This window comes from Trichoderma atroviride, chromosome 2 (genome assembly GCF_020647795.1).
Source record: "Trichoderma atroviride chromosome 2, complete sequence".
Lineage (NCBI taxonomy): Eukaryota > Fungi > Ascomycota > Sordariomycetes > Hypocreales > Hypocreaceae > Trichoderma > Trichoderma atroviride.
In genome coordinates this window covers 6,165,455-6,191,379 of record NC_089401.1, presented here as the reverse complement: position 1 = coordinate 6,191,379, position 25,925 = coordinate 6,165,455, and the positions used below count along the sequence as shown (strand labels likewise).

General features: G+C 50.8%; 6 protein-coding genes across 7 annotated transcripts; 4 read left to right on the top strand and 2 right to left on the bottom strand.

The window, feature by feature from the left end:
* The first annotated feature begins 1,423 nt into the window (after positions 1–1,423).
* On the top strand, positions 1,424–5,338 carry TrAtP1_004895 (uncharacterized protein). Its single transcript, XM_066112494.1, has 5 exons — positions 1,424–2,084; positions 2,216–2,321; positions 2,388–2,909; positions 3,105–4,089; positions 4,163–5,338. Exons 2-5 carry the CDS (start codon positions 2,299–2,301, stop codon positions 4,523–4,525), a joined length of 1,893 nt encoding a protein of 630 aa, XP_065968579.1. The 5' UTR covers positions 1,424–2,084; positions 2,216–2,298; the 3' UTR covers positions 4,526–5,338.
* A 3,142-nt stretch (positions 5,339–8,480) lies between these two features.
* Positions 8,481–12,308, top strand: TrAtP1_004894 (uncharacterized protein). 2 transcript variants are annotated; one of them, XM_066112492.1, is made up of 3 exons: positions 8,481–8,979; positions 9,068–11,761; positions 11,818–12,308. In XM_066112492.1, the coding sequence occupies exons 2-3, from the start codon at positions 9,549–9,551 to the stop codon at positions 12,017–12,019; spliced, it is 2,415 nt and encodes an 804-aa protein (XP_065968578.1). In that variant the 5' UTR covers positions 8,481–8,979; positions 9,068–9,548; the 3' UTR covers positions 12,020–12,308. The 2 variants fall into 2 exon arrangements, with proteins under 2 accessions (XP_065968578.1, XP_065968577.1); XM_066112493.1 differs by having other exon boundaries at positions 8,481–9,546; positions 9,635–11,761.
* An 805-nt stretch (positions 12,309–13,113) lies between these two features.
* Positions 13,114–14,285, top strand: TrAtP1_004893 (uncharacterized protein). The gene has a single exon (XM_014084288.2). It carries the CDS (start codon positions 13,244–13,246, stop codon positions 14,126–14,128), a length of 885 nt encoding a protein of 294 aa, XP_013939763.2. The 5' UTR covers positions 13,114–13,243; the 3' UTR covers positions 14,129–14,285.
* A 580-nt stretch (positions 14,286–14,865) lies between these two features.
* On the top strand, positions 14,866–15,729 carry TrAtP1_004892 (uncharacterized protein; the record flags this gene model as incomplete). The annotated part of the gene is made up of 1 exon (XM_014084286.2): positions 14,866–15,729. One exon carries the CDS (start codon positions 14,866–14,868, stop codon positions 15,727–15,729), a length of 864 nt encoding a protein of 287 aa, XP_013939761.2.
* Positions 15,730–16,792: 1,063 nt separating this feature from the next.
* TrAtP1_004891 (uncharacterized protein) lies at positions 16,793–18,409 on the bottom strand (the record flags this gene model as incomplete). The annotated part of the gene is made up of 6 exons (XM_014084285.2): positions 16,793–17,360; positions 17,421–17,484; positions 17,564–17,668; positions 17,769–17,927; positions 18,060–18,078; positions 18,389–18,409. The coding sequence occupies 6 exons, from the start codon at positions 18,407–18,409 to the stop codon at positions 16,793–16,795; spliced, it is 936 nt and encodes a 311-aa protein (XP_013939760.1).
* A 2,254-nt stretch (positions 18,410–20,663) lies between these two features.
* TrAtP1_004890 (uncharacterized protein) lies at positions 20,664–23,719 on the bottom strand. Its single transcript, XM_014084284.2, has 2 exons — positions 23,459–23,719; positions 20,664–23,394 (listed from the first exon to the last, which is right to left on the bottom strand). Exon 2 carries the CDS (start codon positions 23,238–23,240, stop codon positions 21,219–21,221), a length of 2,022 nt encoding a protein of 673 aa, XP_013939759.2. The 5' UTR covers positions 23,241–23,394; positions 23,459–23,719; the 3' UTR covers positions 20,664–21,218.
* Positions 23,720–25,925: the final 2,206 nt, after the last annotated feature.

Here is a 25,925-nt window from a genome sequence, read left to right as displayed (position 1 = left end):
TAGGTGATGTCGAAGTGAGCTATCAGATATAATCGCAGATGGAAATCTGGAGATCCCTTGCGGATGAAGACTCGAGTGGACGAGGCAGAGTCAACTCTGACCATGAGCTAGGCAAAGCTAAGCAAAGCAGACCAAGAGAGCCAGCGATTTGGATATGGGGCACTAGACAGGGCCCCGAGTGAGCTCCCAAGTCTCGGCTTTCTGGATGTCACGTTATTGTGACGCATACTACTCTCGCTGTTACTTGCGATATCTCCTAGTTTATTCCCAGACACCAATGGCACTGGGCCCTTGTGAACTGAGCTCTGCTCTGGCCGACACTTATTTTCCGAAAGTTTCTTTTTTTAGTCGACTTACCCACCTCACCCGTGCCGCGTCAATTATGACACAGCTCTAGCTGTTAATGTCCAAGGGCGTCCCATCGATTGTTTCTCCGTTGCAAGATCAGGTTATGCCTGGGAGATGAATCGTTTTTTTTTCGGTCTCAATTCGGCTGCCCTGACTAGCCGTTATTACGACTCTTTTACCCGGCTCTTCTGGTCCGTGCCCGAACATGGATTCCCTCTCCCCAATATCGAGCCAAGGCCAGAGCAAAGAAGAAAAGTAACAGAGATAAATTGCATCGCTTAGATGGCTGCTTAGTTTAAGTGGCGTCATTTTCGCACACGCCCTGGTCGAGCCTTTTGCAAAATGGCGTTTCTGATCTGAGCATGGATATTTGGGAATGCTGGCGCGGTCGCCGCGGCGCGGGAGCTCCTCTGGACTAGCAGCTGATCCCTCTCTCGTTCGCCCCGGAATATCGTGAAGCTGCACCGTCACCGTGGCCCGATGGTCCAGGCTGAGCCGGTGATGATGCTACCTTTTCTCGGCCTAGGCTGAGTGGCAGGCGTTGGGCACCGCTCGCAACGCTCAACTTTCAGCCTTCTCTCTCCGCGGTGTGCGGGCTGGACAGTTCAGCAGACGCGACAGGCTTTTGGACGCTGTCGTATTACGTGTTTAACTGCCAATTCTTGGTTGAACCTAACGAGAAGGGGCCTTTTATTACCTTGATTGGTTTCACTCGGTATTTTGAGTCGTTTCAGTGACACCATTCTGGCCTAACTTGAGGATAGAGGCGTCGCGGCCGATCTTCAACGGCTGAGGGCCGACATGCTGATTGGCCAACCAGCTCCTTGAAACTCCCAGTCGGTCCACCCCCTGTCGCCCAACTCTCTCATGCCCACTTTCCTTGTCTGTGCCTTGCGGGTACGCCAATGCAGAGAGCCGAAGGCCTGTACGCAGGCACTGTAAGCCAAGCCCAGGCCAGCCGGCTGCACCCCATATGGACTGGGATCCTGGGATCTCGAGAGGCGCCGGGGGTGCAGGTGCCGGCATTCAGTCTTCTGAGCATGACCCCGTCGGTTTGGCTCAAACTACGGAGCACGGAGTAGGACCACAATAGCATGGTGGTATTTCTGCTGGGGGCGAGTGCCAGTCCGGCTGCTCAGGGTGCTTGTCAACGACTTATACACGGCCCCTGCCCGAGAGCCTCGCTCTCTCCGTGTAGGCCACCACCATTCAAGCACTCATCCACCTGGCCAATTTCTGGAATCTCTCATCTGCTCTGGATCTTAGGTTTTGTCTTCCGCATATATGCCCCATCGATCGCTCTTAATCTCTGCAAACCCCCTCCTTCCATTGCAGATTGAGAGCCGACTCTCTCTTTTCGTTCATTTATCTATTCCCTGCTGGCCGCTCACGATCTTTACGAGTCAATATTTGCATAATATTACAACACGACTTATCATATACTACTACTACTACTACTACTACCACCACCATTACTGCTCTCACTAGTAGTTGGCCTGTCTCTTGCTGCTGCTGTCCCTGCTTCTTTACCCCCCCCCTATTCTCTTTTCTTTTCTGACCCCCCCCCTCTCTTCACTCCCCTCGACGCCGGCCCCCGGATATACTCCTTATACCAGACGATCCTACTCTCGCTCTCTCTCCTCGACTCTCTCTAGTGACCTGGACATTCGTTTATCTCTTCTGGCCTCCGAAAACACGACGACTGCAACCATATTTTGACACCATCACGGATTAGTGTAAGTGAGAACTCTATAAGAGAGGGATCCCTGGCTATGCTTTGAGCAGCACAGTCTCTCTTAACCCCGGGTTGCTTTGCCTAAACGGTGTTGCATGACCGTCTCCAACGGCGCCGCTGATCAGCGAATAGGGCCTAGCCATTCATTTCGACCGTTTAAAAATTAAGGCAAAAATCACAGAGTGCCGAGTCTGTCGACTTGTCTATATTTAGCTATGGAGCCTAGTCACAATGGATTGTATGTTCCTTGCCTCTCCTTCCTATCCTCGTCTATCGATACTTACTTGTGACCCCCTTGTAAAAGTCGACAGCATATTCAGAAATACTTTTTCCACTCAAGAGGCGCAAACAACAAGGGCGATTCTGATGCTCCTCTTCAAGAGCCACCCATCAACAACCTGAGCATCAGCGACATGCCTCAGAACGAGGCAATGCAACCGTCGGGGATGCCATGGATGCCGCCAGCGACTCACCCGCAGCAGGTGCCGGCAACGGCTCAAGAAAGCATTTCATACTACATGAGGGACGGTACCCATCCGGTCAACACATGGGAACACTCGATGCCGCCCTCGTCGACTTCCGTCCAGCATAGATCCACCGAGGCTGTGACTGCGCCTGTCACGTTAGCCCAGGGGCTATACCCTGCTAATGCGATGATGACTGCCGAAGTCTCGAGAGATCCGAGCGGCTTTGTTCTATCTGATGCATCGAATCGGTGGGCTCAGAAGCCACCGGGGGAGAACTTTGACCTTCCCGTATTGGATTCAGACGCGCCCATCGGTCAAGCCTACACCACCGACGACTCCGTTTCCATTCTTGATTTAAGGTATTCAACCCCGTCGCAAGACAACTCTGATCGATTGAATCTGGACGGTAGCGTGGCAAGCCATCGCTTGTCTGGCTCGTCCTATGCCGTGTCGACAACCGGAGGGTTATCCGACATGCCTTCGTATGAGGACTTCTCTGCCGCCCTCTCCGACGTTCGATCACTCAACTCTGACTACCCACCTCCTTCAAACAGGACCTCCCTTATGTCATCTACACAGCTGTCGCCCGTGGCATCTCCTCGCCTGACGCCACAGACCCGCCCCGAGCAAGTCAGAACACAGAGTCGCGGCCGGGCCTCGCCGTCTCCACGACCAAGCATGAGGACTGCTCCTTACGACATCACTCGAGGAAACAAACAGCGCTGGTCTACCGGATCCTATGGTGTGGGACAGAGGAGACCTTCCCCCGCACTCTATCACTCGCCTCCTCCCAGTGTTCCTCAGAGATACTCTTACCAGTCGTTGCCTGCGCCCTCTGGCTCGGCAGTGTTCCCTAACCAACAGCAGCCAATCAATGCCAGCAATCCTCTTGCTGCCAGACCGCCTTTTATGATGGCTGGCGCCCCGGGATTCAACAGAAACAACATGGTTCTTGCATCCCAAATGCAGCCGCAGTTGCCCAATCAGATACCCTCGTACTTCTATAACCACAACGAGACGCACGGAGTAGTTGCCCCGCCACCGACCCTGGCCTCGCATGGCCTGCTCCGAGTTCTTCAGAGCAACGGCGAACCGCATCCTTTGACTGGTCTCTACGCAGACCTCTCGGACCCTCCGGATTTGTTTGGATGTCTCCACGAAGAGCAAGCGCCTCCCCCGCCGGAGGACATGAACCCTTCAGACCCGGAGATGGTGCCTTATGAGCAAGAGTTGCGGTTTGAAAACGACTTGTACACTCCCCGCTGGGTTCGAGGACATGGCAACAAGAGGGAAGGATGGTGTGGTATCTGCAAGCCCGGACGATGGCTGGTGTTGAAGAACTCTGCTTTCTGGTACGACAAATCGTTTTCGCACGGCATCAGCGCGGCAACCGGCACCCCGTTTCAAGAGCCTTTGGATTCGAGACGTATGAATGGCAACCCTGACATCTGGGAGGGACTCTGTGGAAGCTGTAACGAGTGGGTTCCTCTCGTCAGCAGCAAGAAGAAGGGGACAACATGGTTCAGACACGCGTACAAGGTAAGTACTGCGTTCTTGGAGCAAGGGAATTCTTTTGCTGTATTGGTTTGGTGCTAACTGGAGAAAAACTTAGTGCCATACACACCAGAAGGTCAAAGATTCTCATAAACGTCGCCGAGACAACAGCCAAAGCCAAGTTGGTGGCCACATGCCAACTTTGCATGATTCACGACCAGAGTCGCACAGATCAATGACTCCCCATATATCTTCCCCAGGCTCTGGAGTCGACACACCAAGCCTAGCGATGGCAGTCTCGATGCCAATGCCTTCGCAACAACCCATGGACTCTCGATCGTACATGCCACTACAGCAGCAAATGCAGGGTCAAATGCAGGGTCAACTGCAGGCACAACCGCCTGTTGGCATGATGCCGCAGAGATCTGACTCTGTTCGATCACAGAATACGCCCATGGACTCATACCCCGGCAATTATTAATTTTCGACTTAATTTTTTTTTTCTCAACGTCTTTCAAACACACTCTCTCGCTTGCTCTTTGTTTTTTTGCCCACTGGAACTACAATCGTTTATCAAAGTCACTTGCTGTTCGAAATTTCCTTAATTTGGATTCGATATTCATGCGTCACGTTCTGGAAGTCTAATGCCTATAGAGACGCATGAAATTTAGATTTACGCGACACGACAAGCTCGCGGATACCTCTTTTTTGGCGGGAATTGCTTTTGGTCCCCCAAACCTCTTGTCTTTTTTGATTATGTCACTCTCTACACTCCTCTCCTAGATAATTTCCTATCTTTTCTCTGTTCTTTTCTTCTTCTTCTTGTTCTTTTTCACTTTTTACCTTTCTTGGCTTCAATTATTCCTTATTAGATTTTTCCCTTCCCAGTCTCTCCCTCATACACCGTTTATTCACGCTTACAGAACAAAGAACTACGATTACCGGATACCACCAATCATTGATACCTCATTATTATTATTTTTACGCCTTCTCACGCTTTTATACAATATAGATAGACATAGATGGAAACAAACGAGTACAAAGGGTTTTATACTTTTTCAGGATTAATCATTGGATATGATCTCACGAGATGGGAACAAACGGGAGGAACCAGACTGGGATATTCGGCGCTGCGGGCCAGCTGAGAGAAAGGGGGGATATACCACGGGATAAATAGAGGCTTCTTTTTTTTTTTTTTTTTTTTTGGAAATTTGTTGTTTTTTCATTTTGTATACGGAAGATGTATAATTTTTTTCACATAGTTCTATTGTATTTTTTTCTTTCTTTTCTTTTTTGCACCTTTTTTCGCACCCGCCATCTGTTTGTTTTTGGTCGTGATTCTTACCCGTACCAGCAACTACGGTACGGTTCTGGACTCTGAATAATACGGGCCAAAAGGCACAAGAGGCCCATAGGGTGGTTCCACACCACCTGGACGGGAGACCCCGGCAAGCTTGGTGTGTTTCCCCTCTCCAAAAAGGTAATCTAATATTATGCTGATTTATGCGGCTGAGGCAGGATTGGTAAACTGCAACGGTGAGTGGGCGAAGCTAATCTCGGGGCGGATGGTTCTTTTGAGCAGCTGCGTGCGCGCTTGATGTTTTTTTTGCTCCAAAATTTCGTTGTCAAAGGAAGAAGAGAAAAGGCAGCGTTGGCAATATAGATGTTTGGTTGAATTTAGGTATGGATGACTTACATCGTAATATATTGCTGTGGCTTACTACGAATGTTGCGGCAAACCACCCCTGTTCGGTGTAGGAGCTGAAGCCAGGGGGTGCATGTAATGCATGTAACTGGACGGTGCCTCTTGTACGCCTCCACGTAAGGTGTCCATGGAACGTGAACAAGTTACTAGCAGGTACCTGATATTCCCGCAGGCGCCAGTGTCAATACGGGCGTTTATCCTGGCAGGAGATAGTAGGGATCCTTTGTCTTTTTTGCTTTCCCTCCAGCATGTTGCATGAATTTTACGGCCATGTTGAGCCAGAAAGAAAGAACAGGAAAAATAGAGATCTGATACTTGCTCTGCTGTTGAGAGGGGTGCTCAGTTGTCTTTTTGGGTAAGGGGGGTGTTTGTGGGAGTGGGGATTACTTACTTTCTTTGTGTTGTCGCTGCCCAACCAACGGGAAAATACATACTTGTATGGATATCAAACAATCATGGCATGGTATGGCATGGCATGGCATGTATAGAATGAGCTCATCACATGTATCGCGCGCGGCTTCTACGGGCCGATGGGGGAAGGGGGGAGTGTGTTTTCTACCTAGTTTACTATTTGAGTACGGAGCATTACTCGCTGAGATAAAAAGACGCCAGGAGAAGTAAACTCGCGATCTCTTCCTTTTTTTATTTTTTTTATTTTTAGCGCTGAAACAATGCAGGTACAAAACAGCAGTTTAAAACAAACCAAAAAGTTAGGGCCTAGGAGGCACAAGGGTTCCTGATTTGTTCCCCCCCATGAGATCACACGATAGAATAGATGCTCTTTTTTTCTTTTCGTTTCCCCAGAAGCCGGGACATGGAGATAAAACGTTACAAGGGCGGCAAGGTTTCCGCTTGGGGTGTTTCACGGGATGGACATGTCGGACCATTTTCTCCTGGCTTTTTTTTTTTTTTTTTTTTGGATCTTGGAGAAGAGAGCTGATATTTATTTTTGGAAGCTTTTGTTTCTTTACCAAGCAGCGCATTCTTTTGTTTTTTTGTATCTTTTTTTTTTTTCGACTCTTTTCTTCTTACGGGTATGGCCGGATATGGAGTGGGCTTTCAAAGGATCCGCAAGGCACGGCGCATAAAGCTCATTCATGCGAGCTTAGATGAAAAAGCGCATCGTCGAAAGAAGATAGATTGGCCGCTAAGTGCTGGCGGCCAACTATTTACTAGCATTGTGTAGTAGCTTCAGGCCATCTATCTTGGAATACCGCGAGTTTAGATCTTTTCTTCTAATTCATTGGATCTTGTGAGTTGGCCACTGCGTTGGTTCGTCCGCATCATTGAGTCGATTGGGTACATGTGTCCCTCTTACGTGATTTGAGATATCCGTATTGGGTAATAAAGATCCTTTTCAGCTTCGTCTTTCTTGATGCAGGTTATGTTTTGTTTTTTTGTGCATGGGAAGAGAAGTGCACAGGCTGGCTTATGCCGGTTCTGGACATAGCGTGGCTGCCTAGTTGGTGAGGACCGAGTCTGGGGAAGATCGAGATCGGATTTCGTCCGGGACTTTTTGTATGGTGGCAATTATTCGAGTACGGAATTACTAGAACTATACAAAAGAAGTTAAATGATGTATATACACAATGTTTGAATGGTACGAATGGTCAATGTTTAACTTGATGATGGTATAAGTCGCTTTTATGGTGGTATTAGGTGAGATAAGCCTTGTTCCTTGTGTCTCGTGAGTTGTGGTGCGTTTTTTGGCTTTTCTGACGTGAAGGCTCAGGAAAACGCCCGGGGTTGAAAGGGAATATTGAAATCGAGCAGAACACTGATTGGTATTTTTGAAAAAGACTTTTGCTAATTACTTGTAAATTTTTTGGAGTTGAATCAAGTTGATAGCTGTGCATCTCTCAAAATGCTTGTGAAGTTGCAGGTTTTCGATCGAATGTAAGTGTACGGTGTTATCGGATCTAAGATAAGGCTGCCATGGCAATGGCATTTTGATAGCCTTGTTTACACCAAATTCCCGGACCTAGTGCTGTGTATTACATGTAAGCAGTAAGTAACAATTACCAACCTGGCTGGCACACATTTGTACTCGCAAGATGCTCATCGGTAACAATACTAGCAGTCCTAATAGTCACAGCATCTAGCTAGACAGGCTTGCGCAGCTTCTTGTCATCATGTCATTCTGCTGCGCTAATCCACCGGTGGAATCCATGGTGGAGAAGGACTTGTCCCAGATTAGGCAAAAGAGGCTGCTGGGTCGCCCATCTATATGTCAGTAGCGCTGCGAACAAAGTGCTAGTAACTGTGGCAGTACTCGCTCGGGCTATTGTCAACGCAAGCTGCAAACTGTACTACGGCGCTTGGGAAATTAGATGAGCAAAATACGAAGACCGTCATCGGAGACAGAAGACGGAAAGATGCACAATCATGGCTCAAGGTGTAGTCAGATCGACAATTGGGCTACTTGCTCCTTTTGGGCATGCGGAGAAGAGCACCCGAGGGATCTTCTTATCTAATCCATGTAGCAATTGGGAGAGAGTTTATAGCAGCACGTACGTAGACACACACGGAGTGCATATGCAAGTAAGGGACGCCCATAACAAAAGCCCAACTTCCCCCCCTTTTTTCTCTTAATCTTACGGGTGCAACCAAGGCGCCAACGCAGTGTGTCTTGCTCGAGAAACACCAATGGCCGTTATTCTCGCGGGCTGGTTCGGAACAAAGTAGCACGTACGACTAAGATATTACTCGCACAGGTACAAGCAGCTCTGTGGCCATGACCCCGGCGACCGTGCCCTATGTCAGCCAGCTTCAGGCCCTGTAGCTCAGCTGCCCAGCGACAGGACCGCTGTAACCAAGGCCGCTGCAATCCGGCGTGCACTGCTCCCAGCGGCCCACCCAGCTGCACCTGCGCTGCAGGGCTCCATTTGCAGCGTCTTCCTAGATCGAAATTGGCCCGTTCTGCCTAGAAGTTACCCACGCAGTACAGCCTTCACCACCACCGTTGCCAGTCGCCATACTGTACTTGTACCGGCTGGGCTTCCTCTCCGCCTTTGCGCTCCCGTCCAAAGTTCCAACTCTGTCTCTTTCTTCCTCGTCCTCTTGGCTGCTTCATCGTCCATTGCCTGCCGCACAGCCGCCGTGTCCGCCCTTGGATCGCTGGTTGATGCTCAGTGGAGCTGCAGGACAAGACTTGCCTCCCTTGTTTGTCGCCTGTCCCTCTCCTTTGCCTTGCGTTTTGCCGTTGCTCTGCGTTGGCTTTTGCTGTTCCGGTAAGACAAACATCTCCCTCTCCCTTTTTCACGCCTGTTTATTGGCAACGGCATCGACGAGAGCAGCGAAGGAGGCTGATAAGACCAGTTTTTTGTGCTTTTCCTCTTGTTTTGACCGCCTTTGCATTTGCAGAGCCAGTGCCGGATTTATACGACGTTTTTTTCTTTCCCTCTTTTGCATCTTGTCATGACCGTTCACGAGCACTTTGGATAATGAGAAACGAGCCACTGCGATTTTACACTACTCTTTGCCCAAGCAACCAAGCAACCCACTCGACAGCTTTTCTGCACCCTTTGAATCTGATCTGATACCGCCCTCCCCTCTCCGGACAAATTCAAGAAAGCACACCACTATTGCATCGAGGGAAAGGAAATTGACAAAAAAAAAAAAAAAAGCCTCCCTTGCAAGCATTTATATATATATACTGCTATATACACAGCATTTTTTTTCGGGGCTCCCCCCACGGCCCGAATTGACGGTGCACGCACTGGGATGCTTGTGTCTGGCTTATCGTAGCGAACAGGAATTCGAGCTGATATGAGCGAGGATCAACAGCTAGTATCAAGGCATGTCCGCCTTGTCAAACACTCCGAAGCATGCCTGCCCTCCGCTCCCTCCAACAGTGGCTAACCAATTCTCTCTGACTCCGCACAGCAGCAGCTTTGGAGATCCAAACGCTCACCCGCCGCCCACGCCGAAGCAGACTCCAACCTCGGGTGCCTTTCCAAGCCCAATTTTCGAGACGCCGAAACCTCCCCAGGGATCCTTCGCCGACACCAGCGGCCTGACGCCTCGCTTTGCTGAGGAGTATTCCGTCTTCAACGCCACGCCGGGCAATCTGCGAGGGGCTCAGTTCCCCTTCGCAGATTTTGTGCCCACCACTCCCTTCGCACCCGCCTTTCTAGGGCACAAGCGACAGCTGTCCGCCGACGAGCACGCCGTCGAGAGGCTTGCCATCGAGATTGCAACCCGAGCCAACATCCCGCCGTCGAATCCCAACCTTCCACCGCCGCCCGTTGACCCGTCTCGACGCCTGCCCTCCTCGCCGGCGGCTTTGATATCATCTACAAAGGCCGCTGTCCACTCCGAAGCCCAACTCGGCCCTGCCTTTTCCTCCTCCTCGCATACCAAGTCGCCGAAGAAGCTCCGCCGGGGTACAATTGAGGGATCCGACGCAGCCCAACCTCTATCGCCGCCGCCGTCGGCTCACAAGAGCGACCAGAAGCTCGCTCCCAAGATCAATATGCAAGATGACCAGAGCTATGGTCACCCAGACTTTGGCGACGGCTTCCAGGGCATGACGGGCATGATGGGCGGCGCCGAAGATATGTTTGTGTACCCAATGTCTGCTCCCCCGGGCCAGGCCAACTTCTGGGACCCCGCCATGGGAATGGACTTGGACTTCAGCACAGCAGGCGCCGCCTTCTTTCAGCCCTCGCACCGCCACACCGGTTCTTTCGACTGGAACAGCGATATCCAGCTCTTCCAAGATCCTGTACCGCCGCCTCCCCCGCCATCATCAAACCAAGAGAATGTCCAGCCGCATGCCCAACACATCAGCCAGCCGGCCCGGAGGGAGAGGATGCTGGCGCCCAAACCGCCCATCTCTACGGGGCAGACTACGGCTCCCATGACCGCATCTGCCATGTTTCCAACATCCATGGAAGATTCGTTTGGCTTGGCAACTCCCATGGAAGGCGTGGACCCGGGGCTGCTATACAGCCGGCCCCCGACGTCCTCAATGACGGCCGAATTTAACCACATCAACACATCGGCCGCGGACATGATGCCCATTGCGGAAGCCAGCGGCAACTCCCGTGTGATGGCCCAGCCTCGCCGGACTAATAGCATGAAGGAGACGAAAAGAGGCAAAATGCCGGATCGTTCCTATACAAGCTCCCCCGTCAAGGCTATGAGCCGCCCAGAATTGAATCGCAGCCTAAGTGAGACCCGGAGCAAGAAGGCAATGGGCCGGGGCGCATTGCCGACTTTGGCATCCGCCTCAAGGCCGTCGTCATCACAGACTGGGGGCATGAGTGTCAACACAGATGTGGGAAAGTCGGGATCGCAGCTCTCTAGGTCTGGGAGGATGTCGCCCCTCAAGAGTCAGCGACGGCTGTCGAGCTTGGCGTCTATTCCCGAGTTTGCCTCTCAACCCCAGCTTCATCGGCCACGAACATCAGTAAAGTTCACTATAGATGCACATGGGCGAGCTCGAGCGGAAACGACAGTCGTGGTAGAGGACTCTGGGAGCATTACTCGTAGTCGAAGCTCTCGAGAGCTCTCATCAACGCGGAGAAGCTGGGAATCTTCTGATGATGAGTCCTCTACGGACGAGGAGCCAATCATCATTCCCAGCCGAGCTAATTCCTTCAATGCATCCTTTGCCTTGCCTGACCCACGTAAGCCAGTGGGCTCAATCTTCCATTCAGGTCGGCGGAGCATCAGCGACAGGAGCAGGAGTGCGTCGACCCCTTCTCTCGTGACGCCAATCGATGGGGAGAGCGAGGCGGAGACAATCATGACTGATCATCACGAGAGGGGAGGAGATGCAGCGAGCGAGTTGCGTAAAGTGGTAGAAGACCGACAGAAGCGATCCATACAGGAGAATACTCGATCACACCAGCGCATTCTGACCTCGAGTGGTTCTGGAAATTATAAAAACAGTGCCATATCCCCAATCAGCATGGCGGACTCGAACTACAGAACGGAAGGACATAGGATTCGATGCGTGTGCAGCAGAAATGAGCCCGATGAAGACAATGGTTATATGCTTCAGTGGTATGTTTAACAGTCTTGTAAAAAACCAAACCCAGCTGACATGAAGCCGTTTCTAGCGAGTCATGCGAGATGTGGCTGCATGGCAAATGCGTCAACATTAGCAGACGTACCATGCCCAGCGTATACATCTGTGGCTACTGTGCCAACACGCCTAATGTTGCGGCACGGCGAGCACAGCAAAACATTGGCCGAGGAGGCAGTGGAGGGCAGTCGGCGTCATCATCTCTGCAAAGCAAGACGCTTCGGACCCTTCGATAGGGGGGAATTGTGGTAAAAAGAGAAAGTGTGCGCCCGCGTATGAACGTGTGAGCGTGCGAGGAAAAGCAACCAAGGGACATATTATATCTGATTTTAACAAGAAAACAAGCAAGCAGAGACACAGGTTGGGCAAAGCAAAGGAAATTTTTTTTAATGCGTTATGTTGAATAAGATTAAACAGGGCTCTCCGCCAACTACTTACTTTACTATTCCTAGAGAATCATGTAGACGAGCTGCAGAATGTTGTACATAGGGGAAAGATACCCTAATGCTATATTGTTTGGGGATGGCTATTGGAGCGCTAATGTGTGAGAAGCTCAAGTTGAATGTGAGAAAAGAGGAGATGAGTTGTAAAAAGGCCACACTCGTGTACGAAGTATTGGGTTGGAGTTTGGGGCTTAATAGCGGTGGCTGGTGTGAGCAATTGCGTCGATGATGCTCCACTGAGGGAGCTGTTGATATTGGAGATACACTCAATACGTAAGCTCTGGAGAAAGATAAAGCTGACTGCTGCATAATATTTTGCTTCAGTGTAGAGGGATGAACAGGTCCGAGGTATATATCATGTTATAGAGCTTTTCTCCCTCGATTTCAGCTTCTAGTAAAATCATTGGTAAACCTAATTGGAACTATCCTGGCGTGGCTATGATGCTGCGATAGTCTCTCAGCCTGCCCAATGAGGCCGTCAAGAATGCTATTGAGGGAGGCCTGCGGACAAAGGACATGGGTGGTAACTCTAGCACTACAGAGGTAGGTGGTAGGTGATGGAGTTGTTGAGGAGTTGACCAAGGTGCTCAAGGCATAAAAGAAATGTTACTGAAAGAGACAGAACTGAAGGCGGAGAGCTCTGGGATATGTGAAATAAATTAAAAGGGGTATCATGTCGAGGAAAATTACACATTGGTGAGCAAGGCTAGCTAGGTAGGTAGTATAACTTCTAGTAGTCGGCTGGGGCTCTCGTATTGTATAGTTGTTGTTCTGCAATGCGGCATTACAATCTTGCATAGCCTAATACAGTGGATATCTCGATTTCTTGCTCTTATGAGGAATATCCTGGAGAGCTTGTGGATGGTACAGTGTAGGCGATATATAATTGTTTAGCCAAATTTGCGTTTCCCACAGCCTTATTATTCATATTTTTCTAAAGTCTAGGTTGATTGCAGTGGACTGGGTAATTTTGTTTTTATCTCCCAAGTGCTTTTCAGATGTAAAAGAAACGCAGAAATGGAAAATACCATCCCCGTCACTGTTCAACGCCAGCTGGCAAAGCGCGCCGTTTTACCCTTCCTTCACCTGACAGCGCACTATCTGGGAATTCACTGTTTTGTTGGCTCTCAATTCTCTGCTTTCGTTTGTCACTCAAGTTTTTCTTTTCTTTTCTCACGGCCGATAGCGCTGCCTACTCTCTCTCCTTCTTCACCCTCCTGCAACTTGCATCATCGCAACACTTCATATCTCAACTGGAGGCGAATTACCACAAGCACAGCTATTTCAACGCTCTGCATGGTCTGGAGCCTGAATAACCTGCCGGGCGATTCAACGTCTGCGTCTGAGGCTGGCTTGTTGATGGATGCAAACTTGACCAAAGAGAGTTCGAAGATGGCACAGAATTGTCAAGTTTCTCCCACGGCCACTGAAGGAGACGCGTCGCCGAGAAAGCACTCCGAGTTGACAAAAGACGACGCCAGTTCCTCTTCGACCGAGATGCTTGAATCGAACCACGGCCAGACCTCGGACAATATCCTGACGACACCAACAACACCACAATGGTTCAACGAATTGGTGGCCAAAAAGCCCACAACGCCAAGACTGACTTCAGCAACCAATACCCAAATGGCAACCCTCCAAGAGGAAATAAAACTCCTAAAACAAGACTTGCGCAAGCTACAAGACCAACACCAGAGCCTTGAGGACACAATCCATATCCTCTTGGAAACTACCAAGTCGATGCGACAAGCCAACTCAACTTTGGCGGCCACGCTCTCCAGCAACAACAATCGCGTCGACATGCACGACCAAATGATAGAACAACTGGCTGCAAGGATCTTGGCGTTGGAGAACCAAACACAAGCCCGAACGCCCGCAGATTCGGAAGATGATAACGCCTGAGATATTTCGGTTACTGAGGAACTCAGCTTATGCCACCAGAGGAGCATTGGAAGGTTCAGATATCTGGATGCGAGCATAACGTTGGCGACATTTTTTTTTCATTAATCTCAGGGGAAATATTTAAAAGGGGCGACCGGATTGGCTGATGAGTGGCGGAGGAAGTTATCTTAGTATCTGAAAATAAAACGATCAATGTTCCTTTTGACTTTGTTTGTGGATGTCCCTGGGATTTCAAGAACTTGACTTAATCTCAGCTATTGGTGCATTTCAAGTCGTTTAGATCTCCAACCCCCGTTGATACCTCCTTGCGGTTTATTTGTAACTGCGAAGTTGTATGCCTTTTCAACAAGGAGTAGAACACTATTGCATTTCCCGCGTCTACGTCCAGCTATCGCAGCCTATGCTTTCTTTTATTCCATCAAAGAGACTCTGCTGGTCGAGCTGCGAGACACGCCTCTGTTCAACGCCAGCTGGCAGTTTTACTTTTGACTTTTTGCTTTTCTACCAGCTGGCAACGCGTCATCCTGAAATTCATTGTTTTGACTGGCTCTACCATCTGTTCTTTCCGCCAATTGACCACTGGCGATGGCCCTTTCCTGGTTCTCTCTTCTTCTTCGCCTCCCCTCCCTTCTTTGCCCCCACCTACATCTTGCATTATCGCAACACTTCATATCTCATCCAAATGCGAATCGCCCCAAACAGAGCTATTCAAACACTCCGGGCAATCTTGACGCATCATGGCTTCCACCGATGAGGAAAAGGCCCGGAAAGTCAAAGCCATCATAGACTGTGTCCAACAATCAGAGAATGGCATCCCAGAGCGGGATCTCATTGGGCAAGATTTAGCATTCGACATCTTCCTGAAGAAATTGAACAAGAAAAGGAAGACCAACGCCGATGGTGTTCCGGCTCCGCGAGAGAGCACCAAAAACAAGGAACCTGGCTTCTCTCCACCGCAAACGTCTGCTAAGGAGTCGGATAGAGACGAACTCGTCCCAGTGTTTAAACTCCATGGCGAGGCCCGGAGCGGCCAGCCGTCGTCGAATGACCCCCTGGAAAACCTGCCGGATGATTCGACGACTTCTTCGGAGGTTGACGAGGCGATGGATGTAAGCTTAGCGGAAGAGCCCTCGAGCATTGTGCAGAAACGTCAAGTCTCTCCCGCAGCCACCAAAGGTGATGATTCGTCTGCCAAAGACCGTAACAGCTTCGCCAAGTACGGCGCTTCTTCTTCTTATTCGACCAAGAACCACGAACCTGGCCACCGCCGCACCTTGAACAAGAAGGACTTTTATTCAAAAATGACCACTAGCATTCGCGAGACCGGGTTTCCTACCCCGAAGCAATCTACACGCTGCACTTGCCAGGCTGAACTCCAAGGACTTCAAAAAGCAGTTCAAAAGATGAACGATAGTCTTGGAAGGCTAACCCAAACGCTTGAGGAAGTCGTTAAGAAGATTGATACTGCAGCCCAAGACGCCAGGATCCATCGAAAGGGCACCCAGCGCCTGATCGCGGCCGCAAATGGTGGGAAGACGCCTACGGATTCGGAGGACGACGCCAGCGACGTTTCGGCTGATGAGGGAGTTAAATTATGGTAGGAAGGGGGGGTATCGGAGACGAGGTATCTGGATGCGTGTATAACAGCGGTATTTTTTCAGTAATGCCAGGGGGGAATACATGTATTAAAGGGGCGACTGGGTTGATTGATGAGTGTGGTGGAAGTATTCTTGCTGAAATTGTCTTGTTATTCTAAAAATAAAACGATCAGCAGCATTCTTTTTGACTTTGTTTCCATGAACTAGTCTTTGAAGACTGTTCAGTTTTGGTAGTGTAATCTTGGGGAGTAAGGCAGGGTCTGTTCTATTTTGTCCCGTGAGGGTGTTGATGTCTGCTTGTTTGGTCTCAGAGGTACTACCATTCACATAAGAAGCAATGCCCCATGATCCATGTATGATTGACCAAAAAGAAAAGAAGAGTCATTTTGTAGGTACTTAGGCTAGCAACATTTCCCATATCTCATCCGGCTATCGGCTTCTCAATTAACGCAGCTTTGAGTCAATCGTAACGGATTAAAAAGCCCTGTAGTACAGAGAGTAGAGTCTATAATTGTCTCCAGGGACTCGGCAAGCAAAGCCCATCTTCACCAGCGAAGACGAAAAGGGGAATCAGAGAAAAGGGGTATCAAAAGACAATTTTTTTTTTTTTGCTCTGTACGTGCCATCAATGTCAAAATTGAAGAGGCATAGGAAAGAGTATTTGACAAACTTGCTTTTTTTTTTCTCCCCTATCTCTCCTCGTCTTATTCTCACCCCTTACCCTTACGTACATGGAAAAAGAAGGAAACAGGGACGAAAAGAAACAATCCACTTGGCGTTGCAGATAACTCAGTTGATAACAGAAAGAAATCAGGGGAGAGCGGCAGATATTTTCAGCCAAAGTTGTACAAATCGAGTCAGTTCCAACGACCAACCACAGCCATATAATCAAACTTTTTCTCTTTTTTTTTGGTCAACTATCAAAACATAAAAAGAGGCTTGAAAGCCCTCCACACATATTGGATTCTCCTTTTGGTTCTCTTAATGCGGGAAGCACATTGTAAAATTTTGCCCGGTCCATCAGCCAAGGAGAGGGTCTTTGAGGACTTCATGAGTCGCTGGCAGTTTAGTTGCCCAGGCTAGGGAAGGCAGACTCGTCCTTGGTGTTGATAGAGGCAGCCTGGCCGCCACGTCCACCACGGAAGTTGCCCCTGCCGCCTCGAGGCTGGTCACCACCACGGTCACCACCACGGCCACCACGGGGGCCACCGCGACCGCCGCGGCCGGCGCCACGGGTTCGCTCAGGCTCGACGAAGCGGGGATCGAAGTCGACGGTCTGCTTCACCTTGCGCTCACGCTCACGCTGCTTCTTGCCGCCGGTGCCGGCAAAGTAGACGTCCTCCTCCTTCTCGAGGGGCTTGGCAGCAGCCCACTTCTTGTCGATCTTGCTGCCCTCGTTGGCGGAACGGATGCTGATCTCAGAGTCAAAGGCACCCTTCTTCTCAGCCTGCTGGGCTTGGTAGTCGGCGAAGGAGATGCTCTTGTCTTCGGGCTCAGCGGGCTCCTCAGCAGCGGCATTCTCGGCCTCGTCCTTCTTCTCAGACTCGGCAATGGCCTCACCGGCTTGCTCGTCCTTAAGCTCGGCATTGCCTTCGGTGGCACCCCAAGACTGAGCAGCCTGCTTGTCGGAGCCACTGTAGCAATTGGTCAATATTGGATACAAAATTGAGAGAGTAAACAAGGATAATTCTTACGTAGTGGCGCCGGACTTGTGGGTGTGTCTATCGTCACGGTCACGGGGGAAGCGTCCGCCACGGCCTATCTCGGCGTCAGCATATGTCTCTTCCAGGCTGCAAAGACTCTTAAAGGAAAGGGTCTATAAATAGGAATTTCTCACCTCCACGGACACGAGCACCCTGACCACCACGAGGAGCATCTCTAGGGGTCTCCTCGGTAGAGCGGCCCTGGTTACGTTCCCGGCCAGCGGCGCGATCACGGAAAGCTACACAGCAGCAATTAGCATGAGTCAAACATGCGTGTCTCAGACGGACCGTCGCCACGGCATTGTCTTTTCAAGCGAGACGGAGATGGCGCAAACTTACCGCCCTCGTTGCCGCCGAGGTTACCACGGCGGTTGCCGCCAGTCCTCAAAGGGGCCGCGGGAGCCTGAGGCTCGACATTGCGCTTGGTGGTGCGAGCGGTGGCCTTGTCGACGGTCTTGACGGGGACGACGGGCTTCTCCTCGCCGTCGGAGTCGTTGCCTGCAGCGTGAAGCTCGGGTCAGTGTGGTGCGATTTAAGATTTTCATCGCGGCGGGGGGGGCATTTCGTGGACACAAGGAGGGGCTGAGAGCCACAGCAAAGTTTGCGAAGAGGAGGAGGGGGAAGAAGTACCGAGATAGGCGAACCGGTTCTACACGAGGCAGGCAGTCAGTAACCAGCAACACAAAATGGAGATGAACATGGAATGTATATAAGAGAGCAGGATATTAGGGCATGGGATGAGGGCGACGGCGACGGCGACGTCTCTATCCGTGCGGGAAGGATTGCTTGGCCGGCGGCGCATTGCGTATATAGCAAGGATCTGGAGCCCGCTCGCAGGTCCACGACGGCAGCCGAGCATCGAATTGACGGGCAAGAAGAGAAACAAAGAAAAGACACGACGACGACGACGACGGCATCATGACATCGGCCGTGGCAGGATGGTATCATAGGCTGCGTACCTGGGAGGCGACTTGTGACATGTTGGTCGCTTTGGCCTACCGGAGGGGCTGAATACTGGCGGCGCTGGTAGTCGTTGCTACTTGGTGGTGGAGGAAAGGAAGAGGTTAAGATCGCATGGCCCTCCTGGCGCGCGAGTCGGTCTGTCTGGATGTTCTTCGGAGAGACCAGAGCGGCTGTGCTGCGGATGCAGTTGAAGAAAAAAAAATGCACGATGCGGCCTGTAGGTATTTTGGAGGGGGGGTTCGCTGCCAGCTCAATGCGGCGGGCAAAACTCTCTCGCTGCTTCTGTGCTGCGCCAGAGCCCACTCCGGAAAAAAAAAAAGCACTGCTGGCACTAGCTCTGCTTTGTTTTTGGGGGGGGCTCGCTTAATTCCCGTGAAATGTTTTGTGGTGACGCTGTTAGGGCTCCGGGGCGCTGGGCCGTTAGTGCACTAGGTATCGCGAGGTAAGGGTCGCCTCATCAGCTGCTGTTGATGTGCTCAATCTACATTGCACCCCAGCTCTGGCCGCCTCCCATTCACGGCATTTCAGCTACAGTTGATCACGTCTATTCTGCTCACTCAGGGCTGCTTCAAACGACCGGCTTTGGAGGCATCCGCAAAGCTTCGTGGGCTGCGCCATGGGAGCCAAATTCCCGCATCCGGGGGCGCTCTGCTGTGGCCGAGCTGTAGCTACGGGGGAGATACAAGCCGAGCTACGACGCAGCCGAGGGACCAGACTAGGGCTTCCGCCCGCTGGAACCTCACTAAAAGGGCTCCGTAAGAATCAAAGACATTGGAGCTCAGAGGTAGGTACCCAAGTACCGAGCACGGCTGCAATGCTGCTAGCCTCGACTTTAGCGCGCAGCCCGTTGGAGCTTCAATCCAGCTGAGGTGCGACGCTGGAGCTGGCAGGTGACTTTGGCGTGGCCGTGATAACGTCATCAGTACGTTATCGCCAATCTGCGGTACGAATCTGCCAATGCGCTGCACTGTAGCATTCACGCTGAATTGTTTGCGTCTACCAATGACGTTCTGCTGTTACGGCCCGTTTTGAAGGCGCAGCCAAGTAAAGGTGCAGCTACGCTTATAAGCGTGTAAGTTGCTGTAGACTTCATGATATAGTGAGTGTGGTAGCGTAGCAAATCGAGACGTATAGCACAATGAAATTCCATATATAGCAAGGTTAAGTCAATGGCCTCGGGGAGTCATCAATTGAGGGTACTCATACTTATATTACTTAGGCACCTGTGTAGTAGATGGGCTACAAGCATTCTCCAGGCCAAGAGGAACTCCTTCAACGACGTAACCTATATGAAGAAAGCCTTTGAAAAGCTCCAATAGCAGTCTCTGACAAAGCAGCCAGAGAAAACTGGCAAATGTTCAACCTGGTTCTGAGAAACGGGACATGGGCAAACGACTTGACCATACTTTATGACATGGCCGAGCTATCTTCGGCTTTTGTCCAACACGGATCGGCTCTCCATCAACGGGATCAGATGCGTTGGCCCGAATATTGAATTGGGACGAACCCAAAGGCTTCTTCCTCGTAGTGTAACCTCTCCCTTCTCTACCAATGCGCGAACAGCCCAGTAAACGCACCTGTAACATATCAGCATCGCCCATATCATACCCTCGCCCCAACTCACAGCTTGTTTCAATGTTGGATTCTCAGTTCTCATCCCATCAACTCCTTTAGCTCCTCTCATTTCCCCCCTCCCCTCACAAACCTCCATCTCAATCCCACAATCCCAACACAAAGGCACCTCCCCAACCTCCTCAATCCCCCCCCTTCTCACCAACCAACTCCCTCACCTTCACACCCCTATAAATCACACGGCTCCCACACAACAAGCACCCATAACAGTCTCCATGCCAGAAACACCATCCCAGACTCACGCCCCCTTCTCCCTGGAAAATCACCTCGCCGCATACCCAGCAGATGGAGAGATCGAAAATGGCCGTCGAGCACGAGTGGCACGCCAGACGGCATGAGCGGCCGAGAACGCAAGGAGAGCCAATGTAGACGCAGTAGCAGAATGAGCAGGTGAAGATGTTTGTCCCGTCTGGGAGCCTCATGGCAATGACGTGGTGAAATATTTCTTGATTCCTGGGATAGTCGTGTTGAACAGCCTCTCGTGTCAAATGAATCAATAAAGAATAAAACTAATGGTAAAGGTCTGCTGCATACGGATGCTTGAAGAGTGTTCTTGTTTAATGATGGACAGAGATGTCTTGCAACAGAAGAAATAAACGAAACCCGTCGAGACTTCCACAATAATGGCAAGAGCAGCTTGACAATCACAAAGATAGAATTCAGAAAGTACTAAGCCTTCTCTAACATACAAAGAACGTTAATTGGGCATTCGCAGCAATTCCTGCAGTAATACTCATACACAAGCCGACCATGCGTCGCCCTATCTCAAACACAGAAATACAAGCCAATGTTCCTCCTATAATTCTCACTTTCCCTTCCAGCGCCGAGCCAAACATAAGAAAAGAAAAAGAAAGAAAAAAAGAAAGCAATGTGGTCCTCGAAACCAACCATGTCCAGCCAAATACAGGCCTGAGGTAGAAAAAAAAAAACACTCTTACTTAAAACACCAAGGAATCCATAGCTCTGGGTTCCATCATGCATTGGGACGTTTCCTTCATCATAGCAAAAACACCAATTGGGTGTAGTTTCCAACGCCGAACCAGTATAATAACAAAATAGCCACCCTGATAAAACGGCCCTCCCAACCAGTCTGACGAGTTATGATCCGTTCCCGTCAGAATCTCTCCGCAATCGGTGAAGCTTAGGACCAAGAGAATATCTTCCCATACTTCTCCGTTGCGCCCATGTGGCTACCTAACCACGATTTTTAGGCTGGGCGAGCATGTTGAGGCGACTCATACTCAATGTTGGTCGTTTCCTGGAGGGCGATACCGAGCTAATGGCTCGGTGAATGGGACGGACGGGAGTCTTGCCGACGCTGCGAGTCATCGTAGGCTTCTTCGCACTGATAGAAGGAGTCGAAGCCAAACGAGGAGCCAACAAAGCCTGGCCCTCCGGAACATGGCTACTCTTGGCCTTCTTTCCAGCACGATCGGCCGCCTCTTTATCAGTGTCTTCGTCGACCGAGCCGGCACGATGGCGTTTCTTGTTAGACATCCCATGTGGAACGCCTAAAAGCACCTTTGGTGAAGAGGGTGCCGCATTCTCTTTATCCGGATGAGAGCTCGGCGAGACAGGGTCAGGAAAGCTGCCAGGCATATCCGATGTGGGCTTCATAGAAGTACGCACTTGGCGTACGCTCGACTGGCCAGGAGAGGCGCCAAAGCCAATAGGCGACGGATGTCCAAATTTGATTGTATGGTCGCTTCGGAAGGTGAATTTACCAGGAACTGAAGGAGTGGGAGTAGGAGACTTTGCGCTCTCAGGTTCCGCGTCCAGGAGATCCTTGTAGGCGGACAAATCGGGATAAGCAATACTCCCCGAATCTTTTTCTGCCAAGGCTTCCTTCGCCTCGGAACGCGTTAAGATCTTCTTAATAGCACTTGTCTTGTAAAGCGTCAAAGAATCCGGGTCAAAAATGGTTCGTGTAACTTCTGGTGTGAACGTCACATGCTTCACCACCTTCTTCAGGGGTTGAGTGGCAGCAAGACGATGGACATTCAAATTGGAGAACCGGGGTGGTGTGACAACCGGCTGCGGAATTGCACTCTGCCTTCTAGGCGTAAATAGGCTGCTTCCAAATACCGATTTCATCACCGATCGCCTCAGAGGCGTGTCAAGCTGACTCGCGACAGTGTCGTCGGTTATTTTTGTCTCTTTGAGAGACTTGATTTCGTCGACGGTCTTCAATTCCTTGGGTTTCTCTATTTCCTTAAGCCCCTTAAACTCGTTAGATTCAGCTGACTCCTTAGACTCAGTTGACTGCTTGAGTCCCCTTGATTCCTTGAGCGCCTCCAATCGGCTCTTGAATGTTGGCTTTGGTGACGATGCAGCAGCAGGCATCTCAGATTTTCTGGGGCTGACCACATTCGCCAGCGATGATTTGGTTGGGCTCATCAGGCGAGAGAGACTGGGCCGGGCGATTCTGGATGTAGCAGGCCTCTTGACGCTAGATGCTGGGCGAGGAACTGAAGTGCTTTCTTGCAACGCCGGTCGGGTTGTCGACGCATCGTCTTCCGCATTCTTCTTGAACCTCTTGGAGGGAAGCGAATGCTGCTCGTCCTTTGCAGAGCTTTGTTCTTCGCTAGCGCGAGCCTTGAAATCCAACTTCTTGGGAGGGAGCCGGCTGACACTTTTCGTTGCTGATGCAAGCTTCTTTGTGGCGGAAGACTGTGGTCCCGCTTCCAGTTTCGAAGGAATCCGCTTCAAGCTATTCTGCGCAGTGTCGAGGTTGGCCTTGGAAAGCGATCGTTTCACGCCTGGGTTGACAACGGGCTGGAACCTTCCATTTTGTGCTCTCCAAGCAGACGCATGTCCCTCAATTGAGTCCATTTTCTTGAACTCAGCCATATGGGCCGCGCTAAACCTTCCAGATTTGCCTTTGGGCGTAGCAATGGTGCGGCCCTTGGCGTCGGTTGATGCAGATGTCGACCCGTTTGCCCTTTGAGCAACGATGTCGGCCTTGTACTCGGCAGCCTTCTCTTTGAGGCCCTCCAAGACGCGTAGGGCTTCGGGCCCTAGTCCCAGATAATCACCCCCATGGGGCACGCGGAGAGTGAATGCGGAAGATGGCACACCGCTAACCTTGGTGGGGGTAGATTGAAGTCCAGCTCCATGAGAGCTGTCGCGCTTCCTAGCAGCGGTGATATCTGTGAAACCCAGCCTGAGGGCGGATGAGGGCTCTGCGGTAGTCGGGTGGTATTTGCTGGGGTGCATCTCGGTGCTAGGGGGGCTTTAAAACGTAGGTCGCAGGCGTGGCAGGCGACGCAACTGGGATTCTCTTCTTGGGAGTTGCGCTGGTGGCGGGCTCAGCACGGCTAGTTTCTCTTGTGAGCTCCGGCTCGATGAGCAACTCGGGCCCGGTATTGCTCTGCGTCGACATTGTTAGGCTACAGCAGGTCTTGAAGGCGTGTTGGGGGTAAGGAAAATCTCACCTTAGCAAGCCGAGCCGAGCGGCGAGGCGGCGGCGCAGACATGGTCTGGAAAGCGCTTGATTGTGACTAAAAACTGCAAGGTAAAATGGTATTGATAGCAGTACTGTGAAGGCGCAGCTCGTTTGATGAAATGTCTCGTTAACAAGAGGAGGAATGTGGTGATGGAATCCAACTGGGCAAGGTGATGGTATCAAAACAATGGCACGATGTGGTTGTCTGGTGGAGGGGGTTTGTTTACTTTCTGATGGTCCAAGCTCGAAAAAAGGGCACGCGGTGGGTCTAACAGTGCGCAATACAGTGGCCTTTAGCGAGATTGGCAATTAATTAGCACGGTATGATGAAGCTATGGAGACCATGGCAACGACTTGAGCTTTCTCGTCTGTTGACGACTTAATCACATGCTTTATCAGAAGATATCGACGTACAAGTAGTTGTATAGTATCGAAATAACAGTGGCATCAAGAACGCTTTAATCTTGTCGATTATTTCTTTCTGGTCAAGATTGAAAGATTCGTAGATTCCATAGTGTCGGTCGCCTCTCGTACGCTCTCCTCAAAAGAACAGCCTCTCTAGTACATAAGCAACAGTTGGTAGTGAGGCAATGGGCGCTGATTGCACATTCACTCTCTTCATGCAAGAAGCGCCCCAAGCCCACTAGTACATGATAATAAATCTGCATCTCGGCATTTTAAATACGCATTTCTTAGTCTCTCAGTATGATGCCCATCAAAGCACTCGATGAAGCTCTCTTGGCGCCTGATACTGCTTGCCATCATTACAGCTCACAAAACAGCGATCCGTGTCTGTCAATCTAGATCCTCAGCTGTTTGGTCACACTGTTTCACGATCATCGATTTACACATTAGCGTTAGATGGGACCACGCACTCGCATCTTACGCCGAGCTCCATCAAGAGCATGGAATTCTTCTCATCTAAATGCAAAACGGCCGCTGTCAAGATGCCAACCCTCGCTAAGCGCTCACTCTAAAGACTTTAGTCGATTCCCCAACTCCCCAATCACGAGGCCCTCAAGGTCCAAGGATCCAAATTCCGATCCCCCCCAAAGCACGACACTGCGGAGTCCTCCGCCCTCCGAAGCGACAACGGAGCGCTCTCGGCACGCGGCAGCATGAGATGATGTGGTTGCGCTAGAATCCTTCCAGAAATCACCCACAGTCCAAAGCGCGCGCTGAAACTTTTGCGGCTTGCCCAGGTGATGACGGCGCCGTCACTAGGCAGACAGGCTCGCTCCAGCCGTGCTTATTTTTCTTCTTCAGAGGGGCCAAAAAAGGGATATACCCAAGTTTGTCCAAGTCCAAGTGGTTGGCGAAGCGGAAAGGAACGAATTGCGCGGATGGAGCATGAATGAGTTTACGAGGTGGCGTTGTGTAGGCCGCTAGGCGTCAGAAAGATGATCTTCGCTCCATGCGCATCTATGACGGATCATGGTATTTTTAGAGGGTGTCAGCATGCAGGAATATCTTGATTACCGTCGAGGCCGGTTTCTCATCCCATGTGAGGACCAGGATTGCCTTGCCGTGTATGCACTGGAGGCTACATCGGGCATGATACGACGACATTTCAGCTGAGCAGCGGACAGAAGCCGTCTGTGGCTTTTCCAACCAGCTCCTGTCAAGGAAATTGGACGAAAACCAGATGGTAATTCCATTCTCAACAATTCAACAAACCCAATAACCAGAGATGGGCAAACGCCATTAGGATGTGTGATCTCTTGCGTTAGCGGCGAAAGCCTCTCTAACTAGCCCCGAGAGCCGAGAGATGCTCGTTCTTGTTAATTGGCAGGCTGATTGACACATCTCCGAGGACGCTGCAGCTGGTTGACTCCTCAGCCTGCCTAAAAGTCGGAAGCTGAAGTACCTACTAGCGGTAGGTAGATATTATAAAGTCGTCCCGGGCTTCGTACAAGTGATGAGTGCATTATCCGCAGCACGCATCGTAAACGACGGGATACAGTACAGCTACAGCCCCCCCCTTGCATCAGTGCTAAGAGGCAACGGTGGCTCAGCGTGGCATTCAAGTCGGCATTTGGCTTCTCCTCTTTGCAGTAGCTTTGAATTAGAACCAGATTCGCCAGATTTACCACAGCCAGGTATGAGCATCGTGCCTGTCCCTCCGTTCTCACCCGCCGCTCTGATCACGCGGGCTATAAGCTTTTCAACAGTGTGATGAAGAGCTCGACAAAGCCTTTGGCACTCGGCCACATGATTGATTACGTCGGTTCGGGTTTTGCATCAGTCGGGAAATATTACCATCGTGAAAAAACCCGGGCACAGTCATCGTGATCTCCCCCCTAGAATAATCCTCACGGCGGGCTTGCCGGCCTGAATTCAACGTGGTTGGCTGAAAGATGGCTCCGCGCCAGGGGAACACCACTTTTCCTGCCCCCATAGTTTTTATGTCGTGGAGTATCCCCGCGATGGGGTCGAAGAAATTAGAAGGGATCAGC

What these genes read in the sequence shown, in the direction of transcription:
- TrAtP1_004894 (XM_066112492.1), top strand. Translation starts at nt 9,549, where the DNA reads ATGTCCGCCTTGTCAAACACTCCGAAGCATGCCTGCCCTCCGCTCCCT. An exon ending in AATGGTTATATGCTTCAGTG is followed by an intron (nt 11,762 to 11,817) that starts GTATGTTTAACA and finishes AGCCGTTTCTAG; the next exon opens with CGAGTCATGCGAGATGTGGC.
- TrAtP1_004890 (XM_014084284.2), bottom strand. Translation starts at nt 23,240, where the DNA reads ATGCACCCCAGCAAATACCACCCGACTACCGCAGAGCCCTCATCCGCC.
- TrAtP1_004893 (XM_014084288.2), top strand. Translation starts at nt 13,244, where the DNA reads ATGGAAAATACCATCCCCGTCACTGTTCAACGCCAGCTGGCAAAGCGC.
- TrAtP1_004895 (XM_066112494.1), top strand. Translation starts at nt 2,299, where the DNA reads ATGGAGCCTAGTCACAATGGATT. An exon ending in GAGCCTAGTCACAATGGATT is followed by an intron (nt 2,322 to 2,387) that starts GTATGTTCCTTG and finishes CCCTTGTAAAAG; the next exon opens with TCGACAGCATATTCAGAAAT. An exon ending in GGTTCAGACACGCGTACAAG is followed by an intron (nt 4,090 to 4,162) that starts GTAAGTACTGCG and finishes AGAAAAACTTAG; the next exon opens with TGCCATACACACCAGAAGGT.